Below are 21,018 nucleotides of genomic sequence, written 5' to 3'. Positions count from 1 at the left end.
ATGCAAACCTGTATAAATTTCTTTGTTATGCTGAACACAAAGAATTATATTTTGAGCAATGTTGTAACCAAACCGTTTTGCACCGTTGACTTGCATAGTATTTTGTTCTCCTACTATGGAAGTCAATGGTTCTCCTGTTTCCTGCTTGAATACAATTCCCTTTAATACCACACATTTTTGACATGGCCATAGAGAGTCAATATTAAAGAAATGAAGGTTACATTTTCACAGTATATTATTTACGTTATGTAAAATAATTTTATGTAGAAAACCATAAATCGTAAGTAAAATTACTCTAGGGTTTTTACACACTCGGTTACATATGATTTTTATCACTGCATGATTCTAAAAATAACTGCACACTGAATAAATAAATAAATAAAGATTGTGAAAAAAGCAAAAAGCATTAAAGGATTAGTCCATTTTCTTAAAAGAAAAATCAAGATAATTTACTCACCACCATGTCATCCAAAATGTTGATGTCCCTCCTTGTCCAGTCGAGAAGAAATTATGTTTTTTGAGGAAAACATTCCAGGATTTTTCTCATTTTAATGGACTTTAATAGAGCTTAACATTTAATACTTAACTCAACACTTAACAGTTTTTTTCAACGGAGTTTCAAAGGACTATAAACAATCCCAAATGAGGCACAAGGGTCCCATCTAGCAAAACGACCGTCATTCTTGACAAGAAAAACAAAAAACATCCACCTCTAAAGCACAAATTCTCGCCTAGATCCGGTCGTCATGCACCAGCGTGACCCCACGCAATACGTCATGACGTCAAGAGGTCACAGAGGACGAACGTGAAAGTTCCGCCCCAGTGTTGTTTACAAGTGTTGAGAAAAAGGACCGTTTCTACGTTGTTGTATGTCAACTGATACTAATTAATGTCTTTGTGGCAGTTTATTGTTTAAAATGGTCCGCAAATGTGCGTTTTATATATGTAACACGTGATCTCCCTACGTCACCACGCATTTACGTTAGGTCACACAGGACAGGACCTAGACGACAATTTGTGGCTCAAAAGTGCAATTTCCCATTTTTCTTGTTAAAAATGACAATCGTTTCGCTAGATAAGACCCTTATGCCTCGTTTGGGATTGTTTATAGTCCTTTGAAACTCCGTTGAAAAAAACTGTTAAGTTTTGAGTTAAGTATTAAATGTTGGGCTCTATTAAAGTCCATTAAAATGAGAAAAATCCTGCAATGTTTTCCTCAAAAAACATAATTTCTTCTCAAATAAACAAAGAAAGACACCAACATTTTGGATGACATGGTGGTGAGTAAATTATCTGGATTTTTCTTTTAAGAAAATGGACTAATCCTTTAAAAATGTACAAGATTAAGTACATACAAATATTTTCATACAAGAAAAACTTTCTTTGACACATTTTAACCCTAATGATCAATGGCCACGTGATGAAGGTCATTTGTCGCTGTACCTCTCTCTGACAGAGATCTGTGGCATAGGCCTGTCTGCTCTCTAAAGTGAGTGGTGCTAACGGAAGCAGACATGGCTTAAATAATTCTGCCCCTCTGATGCAAAGGGCACAAAGAGTTGGTTTGTCTAAAGCATGAGGAGCTGGCATGACCGACTACACTCTAAACCAGATCACAAAACTCGCCCTGTTCAACCCACACATACACAACTGCAACGAGTGGCAAATGAGCGATTTTATTCTGCCGAACATAGGAAGTAACTGACGTAGCAGGTGTACACAAATGCAAGGTGGTATCCATAATGCTATGTTTAAGTATGAGTCACAGCATGCAGGTTACAACTACTAAACCAAAACTACCACATCCGGGTAGAAAAGAAAAAGACTTGACTGACGAACCAGTTGGTGCACATTTGCAGATTTTCTTTATTAAAATGTGACAGGAGGTGCCAGAAAAACGTGTTGAGATTAGTGGATCTTACACACAGATTTGGAAACTTGATTTATTTATGTATTTGAATGTTTATGTACAGCAGCTTCATGTTACTTAAAAAATGTAATATTTCAGCAACAAAATAACGGAATAATAAAAAGGCTTTTGTGACTCTGAAAGTCTCATTAAAATCCACTGTTTAGTCACAACAGTAGCAATACATTTTTTAAAGAGGTTCCTCATCGTTACAGAAAAGGAAATTCTCAACTTCCTGAGTAAGGTTTCATATCCACACGCACCAACGATATTCCTCACAAACGTGCAAAACAACATAACCACAGGAAGCTGGCATATGAAAACTACTGAGTCAGGTCATGTGACTTTGAAACCTGTTCAAAAACAGCAGCTTACTGGAGAGAATCCATAGGATGAAATAAGACATTGCAGACTGTGACCCCTATAAGGTGACTTTGCCAGACATCGCTGCGTGCTTTACCGGACTGAAGTGTGGCACTAATGGAAGTATCTTATTGCAGACTGCAGTCATCAAATTACAGCCAGTCTCAACACATGCTCCACACCAATCCGTAAGAAAATCTGTCCTAATGGCACTGCATTCCGCTTTTGGGAATGCACTCTGAGGTATGGAGCGTGGCCTGTGGTCTGTGAAATTAGAAGCGGTTATCTTTCCAGTGTTTCTTAGAAAAATTGTCTTGGTACGACTTCCTCTGAAATTAGGGAAGGAAGCATGATGAGCCTTAAAGTGGGAGATAGAATTGAGCTGAATCATCAAATTATAGCTGACAGAGGACCAATGCTATATTCAATGTATGCAGCAAAATGTAAATGACAAAACTGACCGCCAGTCAGCGGAAACTCGTTTTAGCAGTCAGGAAATGATAGTGAGGACAAACTAAGTGCTCTGGGAGTTATCCTACTATAATTACTATCTTTTTTCTAGAATTACTATAATATTGTTCCCTTGAGCTCACCTTCTCAGCATCAAGTAGATGCTTACGTTCAAAGGTATTTAAAGTACACTGTCCGCCGCAATGACAATGCAGTGCTCTGTGGTTAAGTGGTTAAGATTTGCACGGAGGAACAATGATGCTCGAGCAGAACTGTCATCTTGGTAACCCTCAATTTCTATTGTGTTTCCTCATAACACTCAAGAGTAAAGCCAAATTGCAAAAGGACGACAAACATAGTCATTATACCTCTGTTTGCTGCTTTATATAAATGTGTGACTCATGATTTACTGTGAGCTACCCCCTCTTTCTCTGGCACCATCTTAAATGGGTTTTATGGGTGTTATAGTGTCTTCAATTCTATAAGATCAATACAACAGTGACAGCCAGACAGCAGAACTTGCATCCCAGCAGACTATAGTGTCTGAAGTACCGGCCCTCTCTTCACCTTTAACTATCTGCTTGATGCAATCAAACTATTTTAAACTGTCCTGTTCAATACCATACTGCTAATATGGAAAATAAAAGATGTGTGTACTATAAATAAATCAAGGTTTGACAAGCCCGCCCCTGACTTATATAAGAGCTTGCCAGCTTCTCAGAGAGGGGGGTCATCCAACAGATACGCACCATCTGTCAGATCTCTCCCTCCCCTTTCAAACCCGTATAATCCACTTTAAAACCATCATCTGCCCTGCAAGTGAAAGCTTATGAGCAATACAGCAAGTACCAAGTACTTCCTTGGTCAAAACACAGTCATCTCCTAAATGTCGTTTCTCTGCTCGTATTTGCAAAGGCGTAGACCTCCATCCACATCCCCCAGCGAAGATCTTCACTGGGCTATAAAAGATCAGTTTTACCTTTAAGCGTGTTGATCACATTGTTGCCGTCCTTGATGACATCTTTTAGGAACTTGCTGGTCCTTTCCATCTCGTTTTCGTAGCATTTTAATCTCTCTCTGAAATCAGGACTATCGGAGTAACAGTCGCTGAACTCCAGCGGAGGATGCCCCATTCTGACCCCTCGGATCAATGAAGATGACCGGCCTTTTGTTATCGGCGAGTTACAAAAACCACGACAGGGTTGTATTTTGATCCCTCAGTTATATGTATCAAGTCGAATGCGATCAAACAGTTTCGATAAAGTTCCCCATATTTCACACATTGGACGATGTGCCGTTGCAAAAAAGAATCCAGCGCCCTAGTGGTGAATGTCTCCGTGTGCACGCGACGTTGCTATAGCTACTATTTCAGCAGCAGATTGTGAGAAGTGACAAAGTAAAGATATGAAAAGTAGCGACTATAAGAAAGAAAGTATTTTTGTTTCTATACTTTTCCTTGTTGTGGAAGCGGAGGGATTGGCAAACGTGGGCAGGGCCACATAATTTTGAGTACTCCCACATTATTGGGCGGCAAACGTTACTAGCTGTTGTTGTTCTGTAAGGGCCAGGAGGTTCTCTTCCTCTAGGGGGCGCATTGCGGCTCGAAAAGACAAATCTTCTATTGAGCTGCATTAAAATCTAAGGTTGTCCTCTTCTTATTGCAGTCATGTCACAACCTTAAGAGGATAATCGTTTAAATGTATTAATTGTAAACAATATATTAACCTGACATGCAAATGCAGATATGCCCCACCAACATTTACAAATAATAAATAAAAAGGACTTATCAAACAATCACAAGTGACTGTGATTAGACCAATTTGAGCAGCGCGGAGAAAAGTAACAGGTACCACGTGGCAAAGACGTTTATTTGTAACCTTGGTTTTGTTAGTTTTTGTTACAACCATGTTATGATTGTAAAGCATTTTATTAGAAATCGAATTTAATATATACTATATTAATATTTATAACACGAACGATAATATTTAGACCTGTAAACTGTCTGATCTAAAAAACGTCCGGGCCACTAAACCACGCCTTTTTTGTAACTCTCTTTCACGGTTCTTGCCATTCTATCGTCCGCTTTTTCTATTTCTATGATTCACACTTTTTATGTCTTAAACTGACAGTGTTCAAAATTATCTTTACAATCACTGCTAACTTCCTCTTTTAAGATCAGTTTTATATAGGTGTGTGTCATTCAAAATTATAATAATGTCCAAGTGCAGTTAAAACATAGAACATAACAGGGTATATATTGATGAACTAATAAACCTTTAAATCTTTACACTTAGTTACTGGCTATGAATATGTAAACTTAACCAATCACAATATATACATCAAATAATGCAGCTGGATTGGTTATAAATTTAAGATCTGATGCTCTTCTTAATTTGTAATTTTGTTACAACATTTTTATAATAACAACATGTTGCTCATTATTATTATTATTATTATTATTATTATTATTATTATTATTATAACTATTATTATTATTATTTAGTAGTAGTAGTAGTAGTAGTAGTAGTAGTAGTAGTATGCACTGTTCTTTTAAAATTACGGTAATATTAGGCTAGTTCGACTTCATGCAGCGCCGCAAGGACCGACAGCCGGATGACGTTAAATACCGCGAGAACGGTTCGAGAAATCATACGAAGTGTAATTTCGTCTCGCTCTCGCGTCACTTTAACGTCATCCGCCTGTCAGTTCTACCGGCGCCGCATGAAGTCGAACAAGGCTAATATCTGCTTAGTGGCATGTTGGCGTTTTTGACGTCGAATGTCTGATGACGTATCTGTATCCGTGTAAAGATGGCGGAAGTAGACGATTCCAACAAGCCTTTGGTAAGAGCTAAAACACGCTTATAAAACATTTAAACATCTTTCAAACACGCTGTCAGCTTTCTCGTCGTGTTTGTCTTTTTGTCTATATGTGTAAAAATCTTGGGTTGTTGGTTAAAAGCTTAAGAATAAACACATCTGTCAGTAAACTCTGCTGGTGTAGCTGAAAATACATGTAAAGACAGATGGTTGTTCTCACCTCGTCCGAACATTTTCTCAAACATTTAACTTTAAACCTTAAACAAGGTTTTCACCCGAGGTGTTCACATCGCAAGTTTTGGAAACACGTATTGTGTTCCTGACAGTGCAGTGCGATTACCACACTATGTAAACACAGTGGAACAGCGGCAATGTCGCTCTTTCTCTCCCTGTCTCGCTCTCATAAGTTTATTAAATGCTGTGATTTGTAGTGTATAAAGTTACTCGATGGAAGGCTTTAAGCGCATTTTTATAGTTTTTAAAGTGTATTTTACAGAAGCTATACACGATAGCCCTTCACAATGTATTCTACTGTAACATATCAATCATGGTTAACTTACTAGAATGAGTAGGAAAACTGTTCTCATGTGACCTTTTACTGCGTGGCAATATATTTACTTGGAAATCAGAATCTTCCTGGATATCAAACATATCATTTTAGCCCTCAAAGTCTCGTGCACATAATCGAAACGAACAGCAGGTCAGTCAGGGTGAACCTCTGGTCAGAAACACCTTCCTGCCATCTGTTGTGTAGGACTCCTATTGATGTAGATGAATGTGAACTGCAGCTAAATGTTTTGGGGTGCAGATTTGCCATAACTGATTTAAACATCCATGTTATCATGTCACAGTTTGCAGGTTTGTCTGACATTTCAATCTCAGAGGACATCCCAGTAGAGGGGGACATATCTGTGCCAGTGGGCTCACGGGACACTAACAATGACCCCTCAACACTGGATGAGCCCGTCAAAGACACAATTGTAAGTATAACTGTAAACGGTCCTGCCAGACAGTTTAATTAGCTAATGTTTACACTATAAGATAACTGCCACTGGCCTATAACCATACCTTTTCTTAAACCGAGTAATCACTGTCATTGTGAACGACCTCAAAGTGTGACCAGCATGAAGAATAAAAGTTTTACTTTGTCTTTGCTTTGTGGGTCTCAGCTGAGGGATTTGAGAGCCGTTGGACAGAAGTTTGTCCATGTGATGTACCCCAAGAAAAGTTCTGCGCTGCTCAGGGACTGTAAGTTCATCAATCACAGATTACATATAAATTGTGACCTATTTATCATCGCATATCAGTTATGAATGCTAATGAATTCACATGTTATGTTTAAGCTAATCTAATGTGTTTTCTGCTTTTTAGGGGATTTGTGGGGACCTCTCTTACTTTGTGTCACTCTGGCTTTGTGAGTATCGATGTTTAATTTATTACTGACCGTCCTAATGGTAATGTTTGTTGTTAATAATGAGTTTTTTGTGTTATTTCTAGAATGCTCCAGGGTGGGTCAGTTGACAGCGAGGAAGATGGCAGGCCGCAGTTTGCAGAAGTCTTTGTCATCATTTGGTTTGGTTCTGTAATAATCACCCTCAATTCTAAACTCCTGGGAGGAACAATGTGAGTAAACAGTCAAATTCAATAAAAATGGTCCTGTGATGAATAAATTATGTTGCAGGCTTTCACATTTTGTTCAACAACCTAATTTGCACACAGTCATACCTCAAACTTGAATTGTAAAACTGTTCAGTTAAAAAATGCAATATAAGACTACACCACATTCAGTTTATTAAGCACCTAATTTAGCGACTTGTTAAATATATGTTTACAAAGTAGGCATTGGCTTTCACATTAAAGATATGCTGGTAAATAATTACAATGTTGTAAAAAAGTTGAAAATTTTTTCATGTAATCTTTAGTCACAAAACTATATTAATCACGAATCGAAAACCTCTTCTTTAAAAATCCATTAGAAAATTTCTAAGGGAGCATATGACTAAACAAACTAGTAAATTCTTTTGTTGCTTTTAGGATTACAAACTAAACAGGTCTATAACAGATCAATTAATGTTGTCCTGCATCTTATTATGTCTTATTTATATTTTTGTTGTCTAGATCATTTTTCCAGAGTCTCTGTGTGTTGGGGTACTGTATTCTGCCTCTCACCGTGGCCATGATAGTTTGCCGCATTGTTCTTCTGGGTGGCTCAGGTGTCGTCAGTTTTGCTGTCCGTCTCATAGTTGTCACTGCTTCATTCGGCTGGTCAACTTTTGGTAAGGACCAATCAAACTCATTTTTATTAGCAATTAACAATTTAACAAAGGCCATTTTTCCTTGAATATGGACTTGGGCCACCATCACCAGGTTTGTTGTTTTAGCAAAGTTTTAATGTCCATCCATATTTGGGTGATTCTCACGAAATCCAGATTTAGGTGTCCAGCATCAGATTTTTAAAAAGCCCTTAAAGCCAATTTTTTTTTTTTTGCACATATAAGATTAAGGTCTGAACCATTATTTATAGAGGATTTAAAAAAATTTCCTATAGAATTATTTACAAAATGTACAAAAATTATCATTACCGCAACATGATATTACATTAAATAAATGCATTTACAAACTTATGTTTCGGTAATGAGAAATAAAAAGTTGTCTAGGTACTATGACAAACAAAATTTCAACTTTTATCTGGAGAGAATCAACCATCAATTGTCACTTCAAACTTTTTTTATTTTTGAAAATGTTTGTTCCTTGAGGGCTTAAACAATGATTGGAATCAGAGGATGAGAAAATTGGTCTTGGACACATTTATATTTCTTATTATTGTCTCTACATTTACCAATGATCACCACATAGCACATGTTACTTTCTTTACATGTTACATGCACTGAAGCTTTTTATTTTTTAGATTTTTTAATTATAAATATTTCCACGTCAAAAAACCCAAATCCAGTCATGGACACGTTGCAGTAATGAAATTTTTCTCCCTTAAATGTGGAAAAAACAACAAAATTGGTTTGTATGATGTCATTTGAAATCATGTGCAAAATAGTACATGAAGAGATGTTTGTTTCTGTATGCTTCTTATTTTGATCCTCTTACTTTGCATTTACTTTTGTTATCAAAATGTTTCATGACACCTCATAAGTCTAATTACACGAGAATCACCTATTTATTTTTCACAATTTTTTCTTAAATACAAACAGAAAATACAGGAAATATGTACACAAAATTAACAATTATCAGATCTAAATGTCTTCTTCAGGCATCAGTCAGTATTTAGTGTGACCTCTCTTGGCACGAAACACATCTTGAGCCTATTTGAGGAGACTGAATGAAGTCTTAAAGTCATTCGATTAGAATTAGAAATTAGGATTTAATTTCATTTAGGTTTAAGAGATCCTGCTGTTTCCTGCTATTGCTTAAGTGGAAAGGGATTTTCCCTAAATACTTGACACTTCTGCTTATACTTTTATTCTGTTTTTAATACTACATACACATTTCCTGTATTTTCTATAATGGTAGCACGGTGGCCACGTTTGCACAGTAATGTATAAAACCTACATTTAGATTAAATAAATTCTAATTCTCAACCAGCAAGCTTCTTAGGCACTACATGTGGTCACCACTAGGTGGAAATAAAGTCTTGCTCTCTCTCTCTCTCCCCCTCTCTCTCTTTCTTTCTTTCTCTCTCTCTCAATCTCTCTCTCTCTCGCTCTCGCTGTCTTTTATTTTGTTATCTGTCATCACTAAATTTTAGACAATTATCAGACAGTTTTAGTAAGGTTTGACCTCTCTCTCTTTATATGTAAACAATAGTATTCTGTAGTATGTTTCCATTTCCGAAACTAAGTCAATTTTTTTGTTTGTATGTTTCATCCACAGCCTCCACAGCATTTCTTGTAGACAGTCAACCGCCCAATAGGAAAGCTCTGGTCGTGTATCCCGTTTTCCTATTTTACTTTGTGATTGGCTGGATGATCTTGACATTTTCACCTTCCAATTAGCATACGTATACCCTACACAGCACAACAGACTTAAACTCATTCCCATTCTTAAAGACAACCAGTATACTAGACCGCCTGGGAGCTGGCCAAAGATTGGCCTAAACCAAAAAGAGGCGGAGCACTTTGATGGAGACATGCAAAGGGACAAACAGAGGAGAGTTTGGGTTTTGAATGTAACTCCACCCATCTCTCATTCAGATGAGTGAGAGATAAGAAGAGAAGTGAAGGACTCTTAATTATTCAGCGCTACTAATTTAACAGCAGCCTACGTCAGTCTCATCAGACTACAGAAGCTTACCCCTTGTGTTATTGTATATGTGTGTAAATATTTGAATCTGGATGTGTGCGTCTGTCTACATTATAGGAATGTGTGAGGATGGACATCAGTGCATCAGTCTGATTGAACAGTGCAGATCTGTTGGTTGTGTTAAGAGCTGTAAAATCTTTCTGGGGAATTATTAAGCTCTTGTCTGACTGCACATTCAGTGAAGTGTTTACTAACAGATGATTCCCCACACAGCACTACACAAATCTGCAGACCTCGAGATGGTTAATTTTTATTTTTCTTAGGTCTTATGTTTGGGTTTCATTAATCTTATTTCGGTGTTCTGACCTCTGGTGGATGATCTACATGAAATAAAGCAACTTTCTAAGTGATACTGTACAGAAAGGGGCGTACTGTTGTTTTTCTTTTTTTTTACATGGAAAATACATTAAAATGTAGTCTTGGGTTGAACTTTGGGTTTGTTTCTTTTCATTTAAATAAAGGCATCTGTCATTTTAAACCATTTTAAATAGATTCCTCTAACATCTAACATGTCATACATACAGTGAAACACAGACACTCTCTCTATGTGATAGTTTCGATTATTGGTCCAAAAACCAACAAGAACCACAAGATGTAATTCAGTTGCGTATGTGTGACAATGATTAAATAATGTGAGTGCATGCAAGAGTCCTCGATGTTTTCTTTTGACCTTTGTGTGTAGTTAAGCAGTATTTTGGCTCAGTAATACCTGGAAACACATTTTTATTCATATCCTTGTGTCAGTTTCATTGACTTGCTTATTGTCACTTCTAGTCAGAAGGTTTCATATACAGAACACAAGTTCAACCCATAAAACAAAAGAAATAACAATGAGATCATAACTAATGATTGTGGAATAATTAATTAAAAGATAATTAATAATTGTGGGATAATAATACTTTCTAGGATTTACTAAGAATGGTGTGAAAATGGAAAACATCCAGTATGTGGCAGTCCTGTGGGCGAAAATTCCTTGTTGATGCTAGAGGTCAGAGGAGAATGGGCCAACTGATTCAAGCTGATAGAAGAGCAACTTGAAATAACCACTTGTTACAACCGAGGTATGCAGCAAAGCATTTGTGAAGCCACAACACGCACAACCCTGAGGGGGATGGATTACAACAGCAGAAGACCCCACCTGGTACCACTAATTTCCACTACAAAAAGGAAAAAGAGGCTACAATTTGCACGAGCTCACCAAAATTGGACAGTTGAAGACTGGAAAAATGTTGCCTGGTCTGATGAGTCTCGATTTCTGTTGAGACATTCAGATGGTAGAGTCAGAATTTGGTGTATACAGAATGAGAACATGATTCATCATGCCTTGTTACCACTGTGCAGGCTGGTGGTGGTGTAATGGTGTGGGGGATGTTTTCTCTTGGCACACTTTATGCCCCTTAGTGCCAATTGGGCATCGTTTAAATGCCACGGCCTAGCTGAGAATTGTTTCTGTCCTCTGATGGCTACTTTCAGCAGGATAATGCACCATGTCACAAAGCTCAAATTATTTCAAATTGGTTTCTTGAACATGACAATGAGTTCACTGTACTAAAATGGCCCCCACAGTCACCAGATCTCAACTCAATAGAGCATCTTTGGGATGTGGTGGAACGGGAGCTTCGTGTCCTGGATGTGCATCCCACAAATCTCCATTAACTGCAAGATGCTATCCTATCAATATGGGCCAACATTTCTAAAGAATGCTTTCAGCACCTTGTTGAATCAATGCCGCGTAGGATTAAGGCAGTTATGAAGACGAAAGGGGGTCAAACACAGTATTAGTATGGTGTTCCTAATAAACCTTTAGGTGAGTCTATACTGTATGAATTCAAGTAGTGGTGTTACCACTGTGGCCTTAGGACGAAACACTAAACCTCAAAACAAACTAATAGTAGGTCTTATAAAATTGTCTAGCTGTAAGGTTTCTAACTGGACCTGAAGTTTGTATCACCCTTACTACAGTTAAAAACAAAAAAACATGGTTACTGTAGTAAAACCATAGTTACCAAACAATAACCATGGCTTTCAAAAACCATTGGTAAACCATGGTTACTGTAGTAAAACCATGTTTTTGTTAATAGTAATCAATACCCGAAAAAACATGGTAACTACTTCAATTTTACCACAAAAACAAGGTTAATTTTTGTAAAGGCATTCCCGACCCTAAAATCTATTTAGTTTTGACTCAAATCACCAGCTACTCAACTGACTGATCATGCTGCTGACAATGCTCCTGTAAGGCAGTTGCTAAATGTGTCAAAAAACAAACAAACACCTAGTGGCTTTGAATGAAAGCATTTGCCTAAGGCAGTGGTTCTCAAACTTTTTCCGCGTGCGGCCCCCCTTGTGTACGGTGCATTCCTTCGTGGCCCCCCAAAGAAAAAAAACTGTTCTAAAATGTAACATTTTAATTCAACACAACATATTAGGTTATACAAAGTAGTGCTGTTGGTTAGTAGCCTTATTTATTTTAGGTTTAATTACACAGGATTCATGATAAATTAATGTATTTTATAAAATGTCATAAAACCGGGACCCCCCTGGCACCATCTCTGAGAACCACTGGCCTAAGGGATGAATGTAAATGTAAAAAAATGTATTTGCCACAGGATGTCATAGTTTCACAAAAACGAAAGGCACTTTGCTCAGGGCTGAAGTGAAACTTTATTTTATTTTTTAGCTTTGGTTGCTCTTTTGGAAGACATTGCTCTTTAGTTGGCATTCTGTTGTGCCCAAACCATTCACCTTTTAAATAATACACGGCACATATTCCTAGACACTGTAGATAGGCTGCAGGCATGCTGAGCTCTGCTGGGACCAGGTTGACCCTTTTTATAAGCTCGGGAGAATAATTATCAGAGCAGTTGCTGCAGTCTGTCATAATGTATGATTCTTGTCCATAAAGACTCTGTGGTCTCATTTTATGCTGCTGCAGAGACTCCCAGAGCACTTTGGCCTCTGGGCATCTAAAGCTCATGGCACATCAAAAAGCACACCTTCTTACAGGCCATATCAGTGCATGATGGGATACTGCAGTGCAGGTGCTGCCGCTTGAACAAAAATTTAATTTAGTTGCTTTGTTTTTAATTGCTTTGATATCTATGTTTGACATATTTATAATCTTTTTATGTTTATCTAATTGAGTGAGAAAGTGCTAATATGCAATGGCAAATGTTCTCCCTTAATTAAAAAGTTAATTTATATGTATCTCATTCACATTTAGTTTTCTGGCAGTGGAAAAAGTGTGTGTGTGCATGTGCGTGTGCATGCGTGTGTGTCTATTAAGTTAATAACAGTAATAAGAGGGTTCACACAAGAGCAGAAGAGAGAGGTCACCTTAATCTATAAAAGATACCTCAGAACAGCTGCTCCAGATCTCAAATGTGATCATTACATTGTAAGACAGTCCCCTCCTTTTCCTCGCCTCTCTTTATTTCTAAAATATCAATAGTTTATATCAGGAGATTAGTGCACTGTGGCCCATGAGGTGTAATGAGTGTCTGTCTTTTGAATTTTCTCATTTCTGTTCAGTCAGTACATCAGTCAATCAGCATCCTATGCTATTTTTATGTTGCTTATTTCTGTGCTTATTCCCATTATCAACAAGGAGTAAACATCTTTTATTAGCAATGATAATTTAGCATCTAATTAAAAGCCAAGGGCTTATTAAAAAAATCACATTAGTATGACATAATTTGAGGAGACAATGGCCAAATGAAATGTCCTTAATTTTCATCTTTTTCATCTTCTGGGGCATAGGCCGCCGACAAGGGTCCTCCAATCTCTGTCTCGTGCCAGTTTCTCCAACTGCCCCAGGTGTAGCCTACCCTCTTGCAGTCTGCATCCAGGTCCCGGCCCCAGGTGTTTCTTGGCCTGCCTCGCTGCCTTTTGCCTTGGGGGTCCTACGTGATGTGCTGCACTTTGTCTTTGCATGCCGGCTTTGCTGGGCAGGAAACAAAGGACGTGAAAGCCGCTTTCAGCATCACTTAAAGTCAGTCAGCTGCAGAGATATAAATGCTGTTCATCATATAGGCTAGGTGCTGCAAGAACCGACAGATAGATGACATCAAAGCACTGCAAGAGCGAATCGAGAAATCATACAGAGTTGTCTGCTTATCAATCGTTCCCGGGTTACTTTAATGTCATCCGCCTATGGTTTTTGTGGCATAGCATAAAGTCAAACTCACCTTAAAACTTTATTTATTGCTGTCAGTAGAGATTGTCGAATTAGCGCACAAGGATTTAACAGTTATGGAGGCCCCTTATCCAAGCTTGAGGCCCTAGGCATTTGCCTATTCTGCCTATAGGTAGCACCGGGCCTGCTGTGGTCCTCCAGGTTTCAGCTCCGTACAGCAGAACTGACTTCATGTTGGAGTTGAAAAGGCGGATTTTGATCTTGATATTTCCAGACTTCCAAATGTTCCTTAGCTTGTTAAAGGCTGCTCTTGCTTTGCCAATTCTGACGGTAACATCTGTGCCTTCTTGTTTGTCAATGAGACTGCCAAGGTAGATGAAGCTATCCACTTCCTCAGCACTTCTTCTTCAAGGTTAATGGGTGCTCCTTTCTTGATGTTTACTCATAAGGTCTTGGTTCCCTCTGTTGATGTTCAAGCCAATCCATGCTGAGTTATCCCCAACTGCTGTGGTCTTATTTTGCATTTGCTGATGTGTGTGGGAAAGTCTGCCAAATCCAGGTCCAGCTGTTTCCACAGTGTCCACTGTATCCTGTTCTGCCGCCCTGATGTTGAGGTCTTCATCGGCCAGTCAATTGCCAGCAGGAAAAGGATCAGGGACAGCAAGCATCCTTGTCTCTCTCTTGTTCTCACTTGGAAGACGTTCATGAGGTGTTGACTCCTTTACAAGTCATTCCTTTGTATAAGTTAATGCTAATCATGTAGCTGTTTGTCTATTGCGTATTTTATTCTGTTGAGAATAATTCTGTTAAAAACCTTGCTGGGGATGAATAGCAGTGTTATCCCTCTGTAGTTGTTGCAGTTGGTGAGGTCTCCTTTCTTTGGTAGCTTAATGAGGTAGCCTTCTTTTCATTCTGTTGGAACCTGGCATTCCTCCCATATCTTCTTGAAGAGTGGGTAAAATAAATTTACAGCATTTTCCACATCTGCTTTCAGAGCTTCTGCTGGAATGCTGTCTGACCCTGCTGCCTTACCACTCTTCGTTGCTTGATGGCCTCACTGATTTCTTCCTTGGTGGGTTCGCTGCAGTCTATAGGCAGGTCATTGTCTGCAGGAGGTATTTTTGGACGGTTCTGGGGTGGTGGTCTATTCAGCAACTCTTTAAAGTGTTCCATTCACCTTTTTTTGGTGCCTCTTCCCACATGATGTTGTTCTCTTGTTTGTCCTTCGCGGGCCTCTCAGGTCTGACAAACTTTCCGAACAACTTCTTCTTTGTGGTGTTGTGCAGATCTTTCATGTTGCCTCGTTGAGCTGCTTCCTCTGCCTTATTTGCCAGTGAGTCAATGTAGTTCTTTTTGTCTGTCTTTATACTTTGCTTGGCACACTTATTGGCCTTGCTGTGTGCCTCCAGCGCCTTGGTCTTCTCTGCTCTTTCGCGGCTGATGTTGAGGGCTGTTTTCTTCTCTTTCCTCGTCTGGATCTTCTTCAGGGATTCTGCTGATATCCATTCCTTGTGGTTGTGTTTTCTGGGGCCCAGCACCTCCTGGCAGACTGAGGTCACTATTTTCTTTACTACTTTCCAGCTCTCATTGATGGTTCCTTCTTCAAACAAATCCTGCAAAACTTGGTACTTGTTGCTGATACCGAGTTTAAACTACTTGCACTTGGTCGGTTCTTTGAAGTGTGGTGTCCTGCTTCTCCTGTCCTGGTTCTCTTGAGTTCTAGCTTCAGGCGGGCCATGACTAGGTGGTGGTCTGAAGCAACGTCTGCTCCTCTCCTGACGCACACTCTTGCAGGGACCATGTGATGCACACATGGTCTATCTGGTTTTCAGTAGACAGGTCTGGTAATACCCATGTGGCTTTGTGTATTCTACGGTGGAAGAAGGTGCTGCCACCGATGACCAGGTTGTTTGTGGCACACAGGTTAGCGAATCTCTCTCCGTTATCGTTTATCTCGCCCAACGCTTGTTGCCCCATGACCTCTTTGTAGCATGTGTTGTCGCTGGCAATCTTAGCGTTGAAGTCTCTTATGAGAATGATGATGTCTCTTTTAGGCATTTTTTGTAGAACAGCTTGAAGTTGTAGAAGTCTTCTGCACTGTCGTTGGTAGAGGTGTGGCACTGTACAACGTTCATGTTGATCCTCCTTTCCCTGGTCTTAAAGGATGCTGTGATGATGTGTGGTCTGTGGCCCTCCCATCCAATGAGTGCTCTCTGGGCTGTCTTTTAGAGCATGAAGGCCATTTCATGTGTGTGTGTGTGTGTGTGTGTGTTTGTGTGTGTTTGTGTGTGTGTGTGTGTGTGTGTGTTTGTGCTCTATTGTCCTCTTGTCCTGAATACAGTACCAGCTCTCCTTTAGAAAGTCTAATCTGTCCTGAGGCATTCCATTTGGCTTTGCTGATTTCCAATATGGACAGTCTCTGGATAAGCTCTCATTTCCCCAGCCACCTGCACTGCTTTCCCTGTGTCATACTTGTCCTCACATTCTATGATTCTGCTGGTGGTCCTGGTGGAAAGGATGGCGAAGTTGCACCCAGGCACTGCTGGCTTTTACCACTCTGTGTCATTCATCCTCCTGTTGGAGGTCCATTTTTTGCCAGGGCCGAGATGTCTTGATTTATTCTTATTGGTGTTTCTGTAGCAATCTTTTTTTATGGGGAGGGGTTGCTAGCCACTCGCCCAACCATCCTCCTTTTCTACTGGGCTTGAGACCAGCTATGGCAGACTTTCTTTATATCATTAAGTAAGGATTATGTAGAGTCAACTTGGTATTATCTCAATGGGTCTTTTTTATATTGAATGTCTGTCTGTAATCACACTAATTACATGTGTACTTTGCAAATAAATTAATGAAGAAATATGAAATTGATTTGAGTACATATAGCTTTATTAGAACAAAGAACTTGTGTGGTGATATGAGAAAGAGTAGGAGTTGCCAAGGACAACCGTCTGTAGAGTGATCATTTGACAATAAACTGGACCACAGAAAGATCCGTTGCAATCAACTACTGCAGATAGCAGCGCAAAAAAACTATTCAATGAAAATATTAAAAGAAATGTATGTATTGTTAAATGAAATGAAACAAGTATTGTTAGTTATACATTTATGGACAATTTGATCATTTTCTTTCAGTGATTTTTAAAATTGACATTCTCCACTGTACTTGTATGCAAACATAGACTAATCTGATTTGAAGCCTAATAATGATTTTTAATACTGAACTTGGAACTGTAAAAAGTAGCAATGCCAATGCATGATAAAACAATTCAGGCAGTATTAAACTTTGCCTGCATTGTTCATCAGGCCATTCAGAAATGCCGGTTTGTTGTCAGAATCCGTTACATGCCACGTTAATTTTTTTTAGCAAACTCCTCTGAGCTGAAGATGAACATTAAACCTAAAACGACCAACACATGTGGCTGCCACATGGATCACAGCGCCCCCTAATGTGTGGTTTCTTCATTTTAACATTCAGACTTTCATAATTTGCAGAGTTTTTATCAATTTATTCCCAAACCAGACGTGCATAAACATGTTTTTTTTAACGAAAGGCCTGACCCAGAGAAAATTAGACCCGAGTCCGACCTGAACCAGTGGCAATTTTTTTTAACCTGAATGTAACCAGCACCGACATGTGTGAAGTCTGCAGCCCCGCACGCAGCAATCAGACAGAAAGAAACCCTGCTGGTCTTGCAACCAATTTGGCGAGCTGCTCCATTTGTTTTACTTTGTTATCTGACGACGACACCAAGGTAACCACATGTGTTCTTGGTAAACAGAGGAGAGGTTTGAAAAGGACATTGACGCACACACGCCAGACTTTGGGTGTTTGGGTCCGTGGGCAAAAACACATTCATTTTAAATTACCTCTGGTTTTGGATCTAAGTGGACCCGGGAAGACCTCTAGCTCCAACAGCTTTTTTGGCCGCCATTTTATTTTTTCAAACTTGACCAGGTTCGACCAGGTATCTCAGGAGACAGGAAGTAAACCAAACATTGTATTCAGATGTGCCTTAATGCCTTCAATAGATTCCTTCAAGATTTCGGACGCAGCACCGGTATCAACAAAGTAGGATATTTTGGGAGCAGAGCAAGAAGGTGGAATTAATCTTGGTGCAAATTTAAGAAAGTTTTTAATATCGATATAATTTTTCAAGCACTTTCAAATAATTTTAGACATTAAAGTATCTCAAGTTTGCATGCAGCTGTCTGTCAGTACAGTACAAATTCAACTTTATGTGTGAGACTTAGGCGGAGTGCACAATGTTTGAAAAACGCTTTGGAAAAGGAGACGGGCCGACTACCAAAACACACTTGTAGCCAATCAGCAGTAAGGAGCATGTCTACTAACCGACAATCTTGCCGGGTTGCGTGTGTGTGGGGCGGGTCTTTAAAAGAGGGTCCAGATTCTGTTGGGGTGGGGGCGTGTTTGTTTGGGTGATTTCGGGTATCAGCATTGGCTTTCAAACATTGTGCACTCCGCCTTTAATTTCTTTCTTGCTTCCACCTTTTCCAACTTTTTGTATTTTAATGTCACTTTAAATCGTCAATAGCACTGATAACATGGCCTGCAAGTTCTGTTATGGGTTTTCACATACATAGACTTCTCACCCAAGATAAGTACATCCCTGCACTTCACCTTTGAAACGAAAGCATTCAAAGCAGTGAAAATGCAGGGCAAAGGAATATTGTTACAAAAATCCATCTATATGCTACTTGATAAAAGAAGACAATTCTGAACTTTCAGAAAAGTGAGCAGACATAGCATAGACATTTTTCAGCTTTAAATCTTTCATCTTGTGAGATAACATCTGAGAACTTCAGAGAGGAACGGTATAGTGTCTGTCTCGAAGAAAATGGCAATTGTGACCTGACAATAAAAGGAACATTTGATGTCTGCATTCCTGTATTTGATGTAGATATCAATGCCTGGAATCCTTTTCCATCTCTGGCCACAGTTAAGTCATGGAGATTAAACTGGTCACAGAGTTTAAATGACATTCTGGAGGGATGAGTGAACAGGAAAGCTCTTCCTGTCTGTTTTAAATCATAAATGCTCCCATTAAAGATCTAAAAGCATGACAAATATAGGTCCTGTAACAGCACCTCTCTAAAATACCTTTGCAACAGCATCTGATTGCAAACAGAAACAGGGAAAATGACCCGAAATAACAGGTTTAAATCTCAGTGCAAACTGAGACGGTTTGTGGCTTCAATGTTATATAAATTTCCCTCCAGAGAAAAGCTGGTATAGAGGTTATGGGAACTGCATCATGTGTGTAGTGGTTTGTTGTGCGCATAAATAGTTTCATACCTGTAGCAGCTTTACATTAATAGATGTAGGAAAAGCATAGAAAAGCGAGCATAGTAATAATGTAACGTATACAGTAAAGTATTAAGTCAAGCCAATGGTGACGGACTCTCGCGGGGATGAAAAAATATATATATATCGTCACTGCCTGATGAAACTCACGTATGTCCAAAACGGTAACTTTTCAGAAAGTGAAAAAAACACTGTATATCAAAAGCAGTTGAATGTAGCGTTGTCATACTTGGTACGGCATATTTACATGTAACCATATTCTTGCCAGTGTCATGATATAATCCACATTTGACCAAAATTGAGTTTAAATGGACATGCGTGCATATTTTACAGTAACTTTGATCGATACGCGTTCTTCCGATAGAATCATAATTAGAAAGTCGCGTTTCGTATTGACAGATGAATACGCTCAGTTTATTAAATAGCCTACGTCTTGGTTAAATACGCTTACTTTAGTTAATATTAATTATAAGTGTATTAAATGTCTCTTGCAAACCATTAACCCTTTAGGCGCCAGAGGTTTTTTCCTAAAACATTTAATTTTGACATGTTACTTTCAAAAGGCTATATCTTAAACGTGATAAGAGATAGAGACTTTCTGTAAATTAGAGAAATATTAAGGATGAAACACTTTATGGAGGGAAATAAAATTAAATTAAATTTAATCATTAAATTTGCATATTATGACGTCATATGTGGCAGCCATCTTGAATTTTCATGAAAAGTCACATGTTTGAATGATAAAATGCAGCACTTCTTTCCCCCCAAAATGTCCCTCACCTTCTGTATGCTATATTGCACAATACTGAATGCTCATGTAAATAGTAGGTAGTAAACAAACTGATCTGCGCGCCGATAGACTAACGTTATGCATAATGGCTCCTCTGCCCCGTGTAATGTAACTCCGCCTCTGCTCTTGCTACGAGCCGCATGGCCAGATCTGCCTCACATGCGCCCCGAGTGGAGAGAATTTGCACAGCTTGGACTATTGCCTTTACTGTCGCCATGATTGTGTGCACGGGACGGAGCACTGGAAGTCGTCCGCTCGCCCGACAGACTCCCAGGGCCCGCTCGGGAAGACGCAGCTCGCTCTACATTGCTTGCACGGTAAAAAGACTGGACGCGCATATTACCTCCAGCCTCATTCCCCACATCTGTAACACGCCCGCTAACCCGATGAATTCTCCGACCCCGTGTAACATTCCCACCACTGACATTGGGCAAAGGATTCATCATGTGCTTGGTGTATAACTTAGCTACACTTTCACTTTGTCCAGCCGCACGATTGCAAAGCAGGGGCGCGTCTGAATTGTGGTCACTAAATGAATCACCAGCATCTTCTGAAGGCAGATATTCCCCTTCATAATCATTGTCAGCGAATATAAGACCCAATACTTCATTGCAGGTAAGCTTTTTTGATGCCATTATATGATCATGTATTGAAAAAACTCGCTGAGGTTATCGCTCTGATAAAATGACTCACTTGCACACTAGCTTTGCTGTTGCGCACTTCAATGCGCTCTTGCTCTAAGAGTTTGTATAGAAGCATTATGTTTTTCTGAGTCGGGTATAAAGTATGACATGTCTGCCATCTAGTGGAGGGGGGGGATGAACGAAATTTGACACCCTATGTGACAAAATCGGCAGTTACATTCAGTGACGCATCTTGTCGACAAAAGTCGACTGTGGCGCCTAGAGGGTTAAG

General features: G+C 39.2%; 2 protein-coding genes and 1 pseudogene across 3 annotated transcripts in view; 1 reads left to right on the top strand and 2 right to left on the bottom strand.

Annotated features, from left to right (window-relative positions):
• The window catches only part of ophn1 (oligophrenin 1), a 47,169-nt gene extending 42,909 nt beyond the window's left edge, over window positions 1-4,260 (bottom strand). Inside the window, exon 1 of one of the 2 annotated variants that reach the window (XM_073861139.1) lies at window positions 3,702-4,260. In XM_073861139.1, coding sequence (XP_073717240.1) covers window positions 3,702-3,855 — 154 coding nt within the window. In that variant the 5' untranslated portion in view covers window positions 3,856-4,260. The remainder of the gene's footprint in view (window positions 1-3,701) is intronic. The other variant, XM_073861140.1, reaches the window with a different exon arrangement.
• Window positions 4,261-5,410: 1,150 nt separating this feature from the next.
• Window positions 5,411-10,496, top strand: yipf6 (Yip1 domain family, member 6). Its single transcript, XM_055199672.2, has 7 exons — window positions 5,411-5,565; window positions 6,393-6,521; window positions 6,711-6,789; window positions 6,913-6,955; window positions 7,039-7,164; window positions 7,660-7,817; window positions 9,427-10,496. The coding sequence occupies exons 1-7, from the start codon at window positions 5,533-5,535 to the stop codon at window positions 9,546-9,548; spliced, it is 690 nt and encodes a 229-aa protein (XP_055055647.1). The 5' UTR covers window positions 5,411-5,532; the 3' UTR covers window positions 9,549-10,496.
• A 3,539-nt stretch (window positions 10,497-14,035) lies between these two features.
• LOC129440450 (uncharacterized) lies at window positions 14,036-20,738 on the bottom strand (annotated as a pseudogene).
• Between the last annotated feature and the right edge of the window lie 280 nt (window positions 20,739-21,018).

The sequence above is a fragment of the Misgurnus anguillicaudatus genome, chromosome 22, assembly GCF_027580225.2.
Source record: "Misgurnus anguillicaudatus chromosome 22, ASM2758022v2, whole genome shotgun sequence".
NCBI lineage: Eukaryota > Metazoa > Chordata > Actinopteri > Cypriniformes > Cobitidae > Misgurnus > Misgurnus anguillicaudatus.
This window is presented reverse-complemented; position numbering and strand designations above follow the sequence as displayed.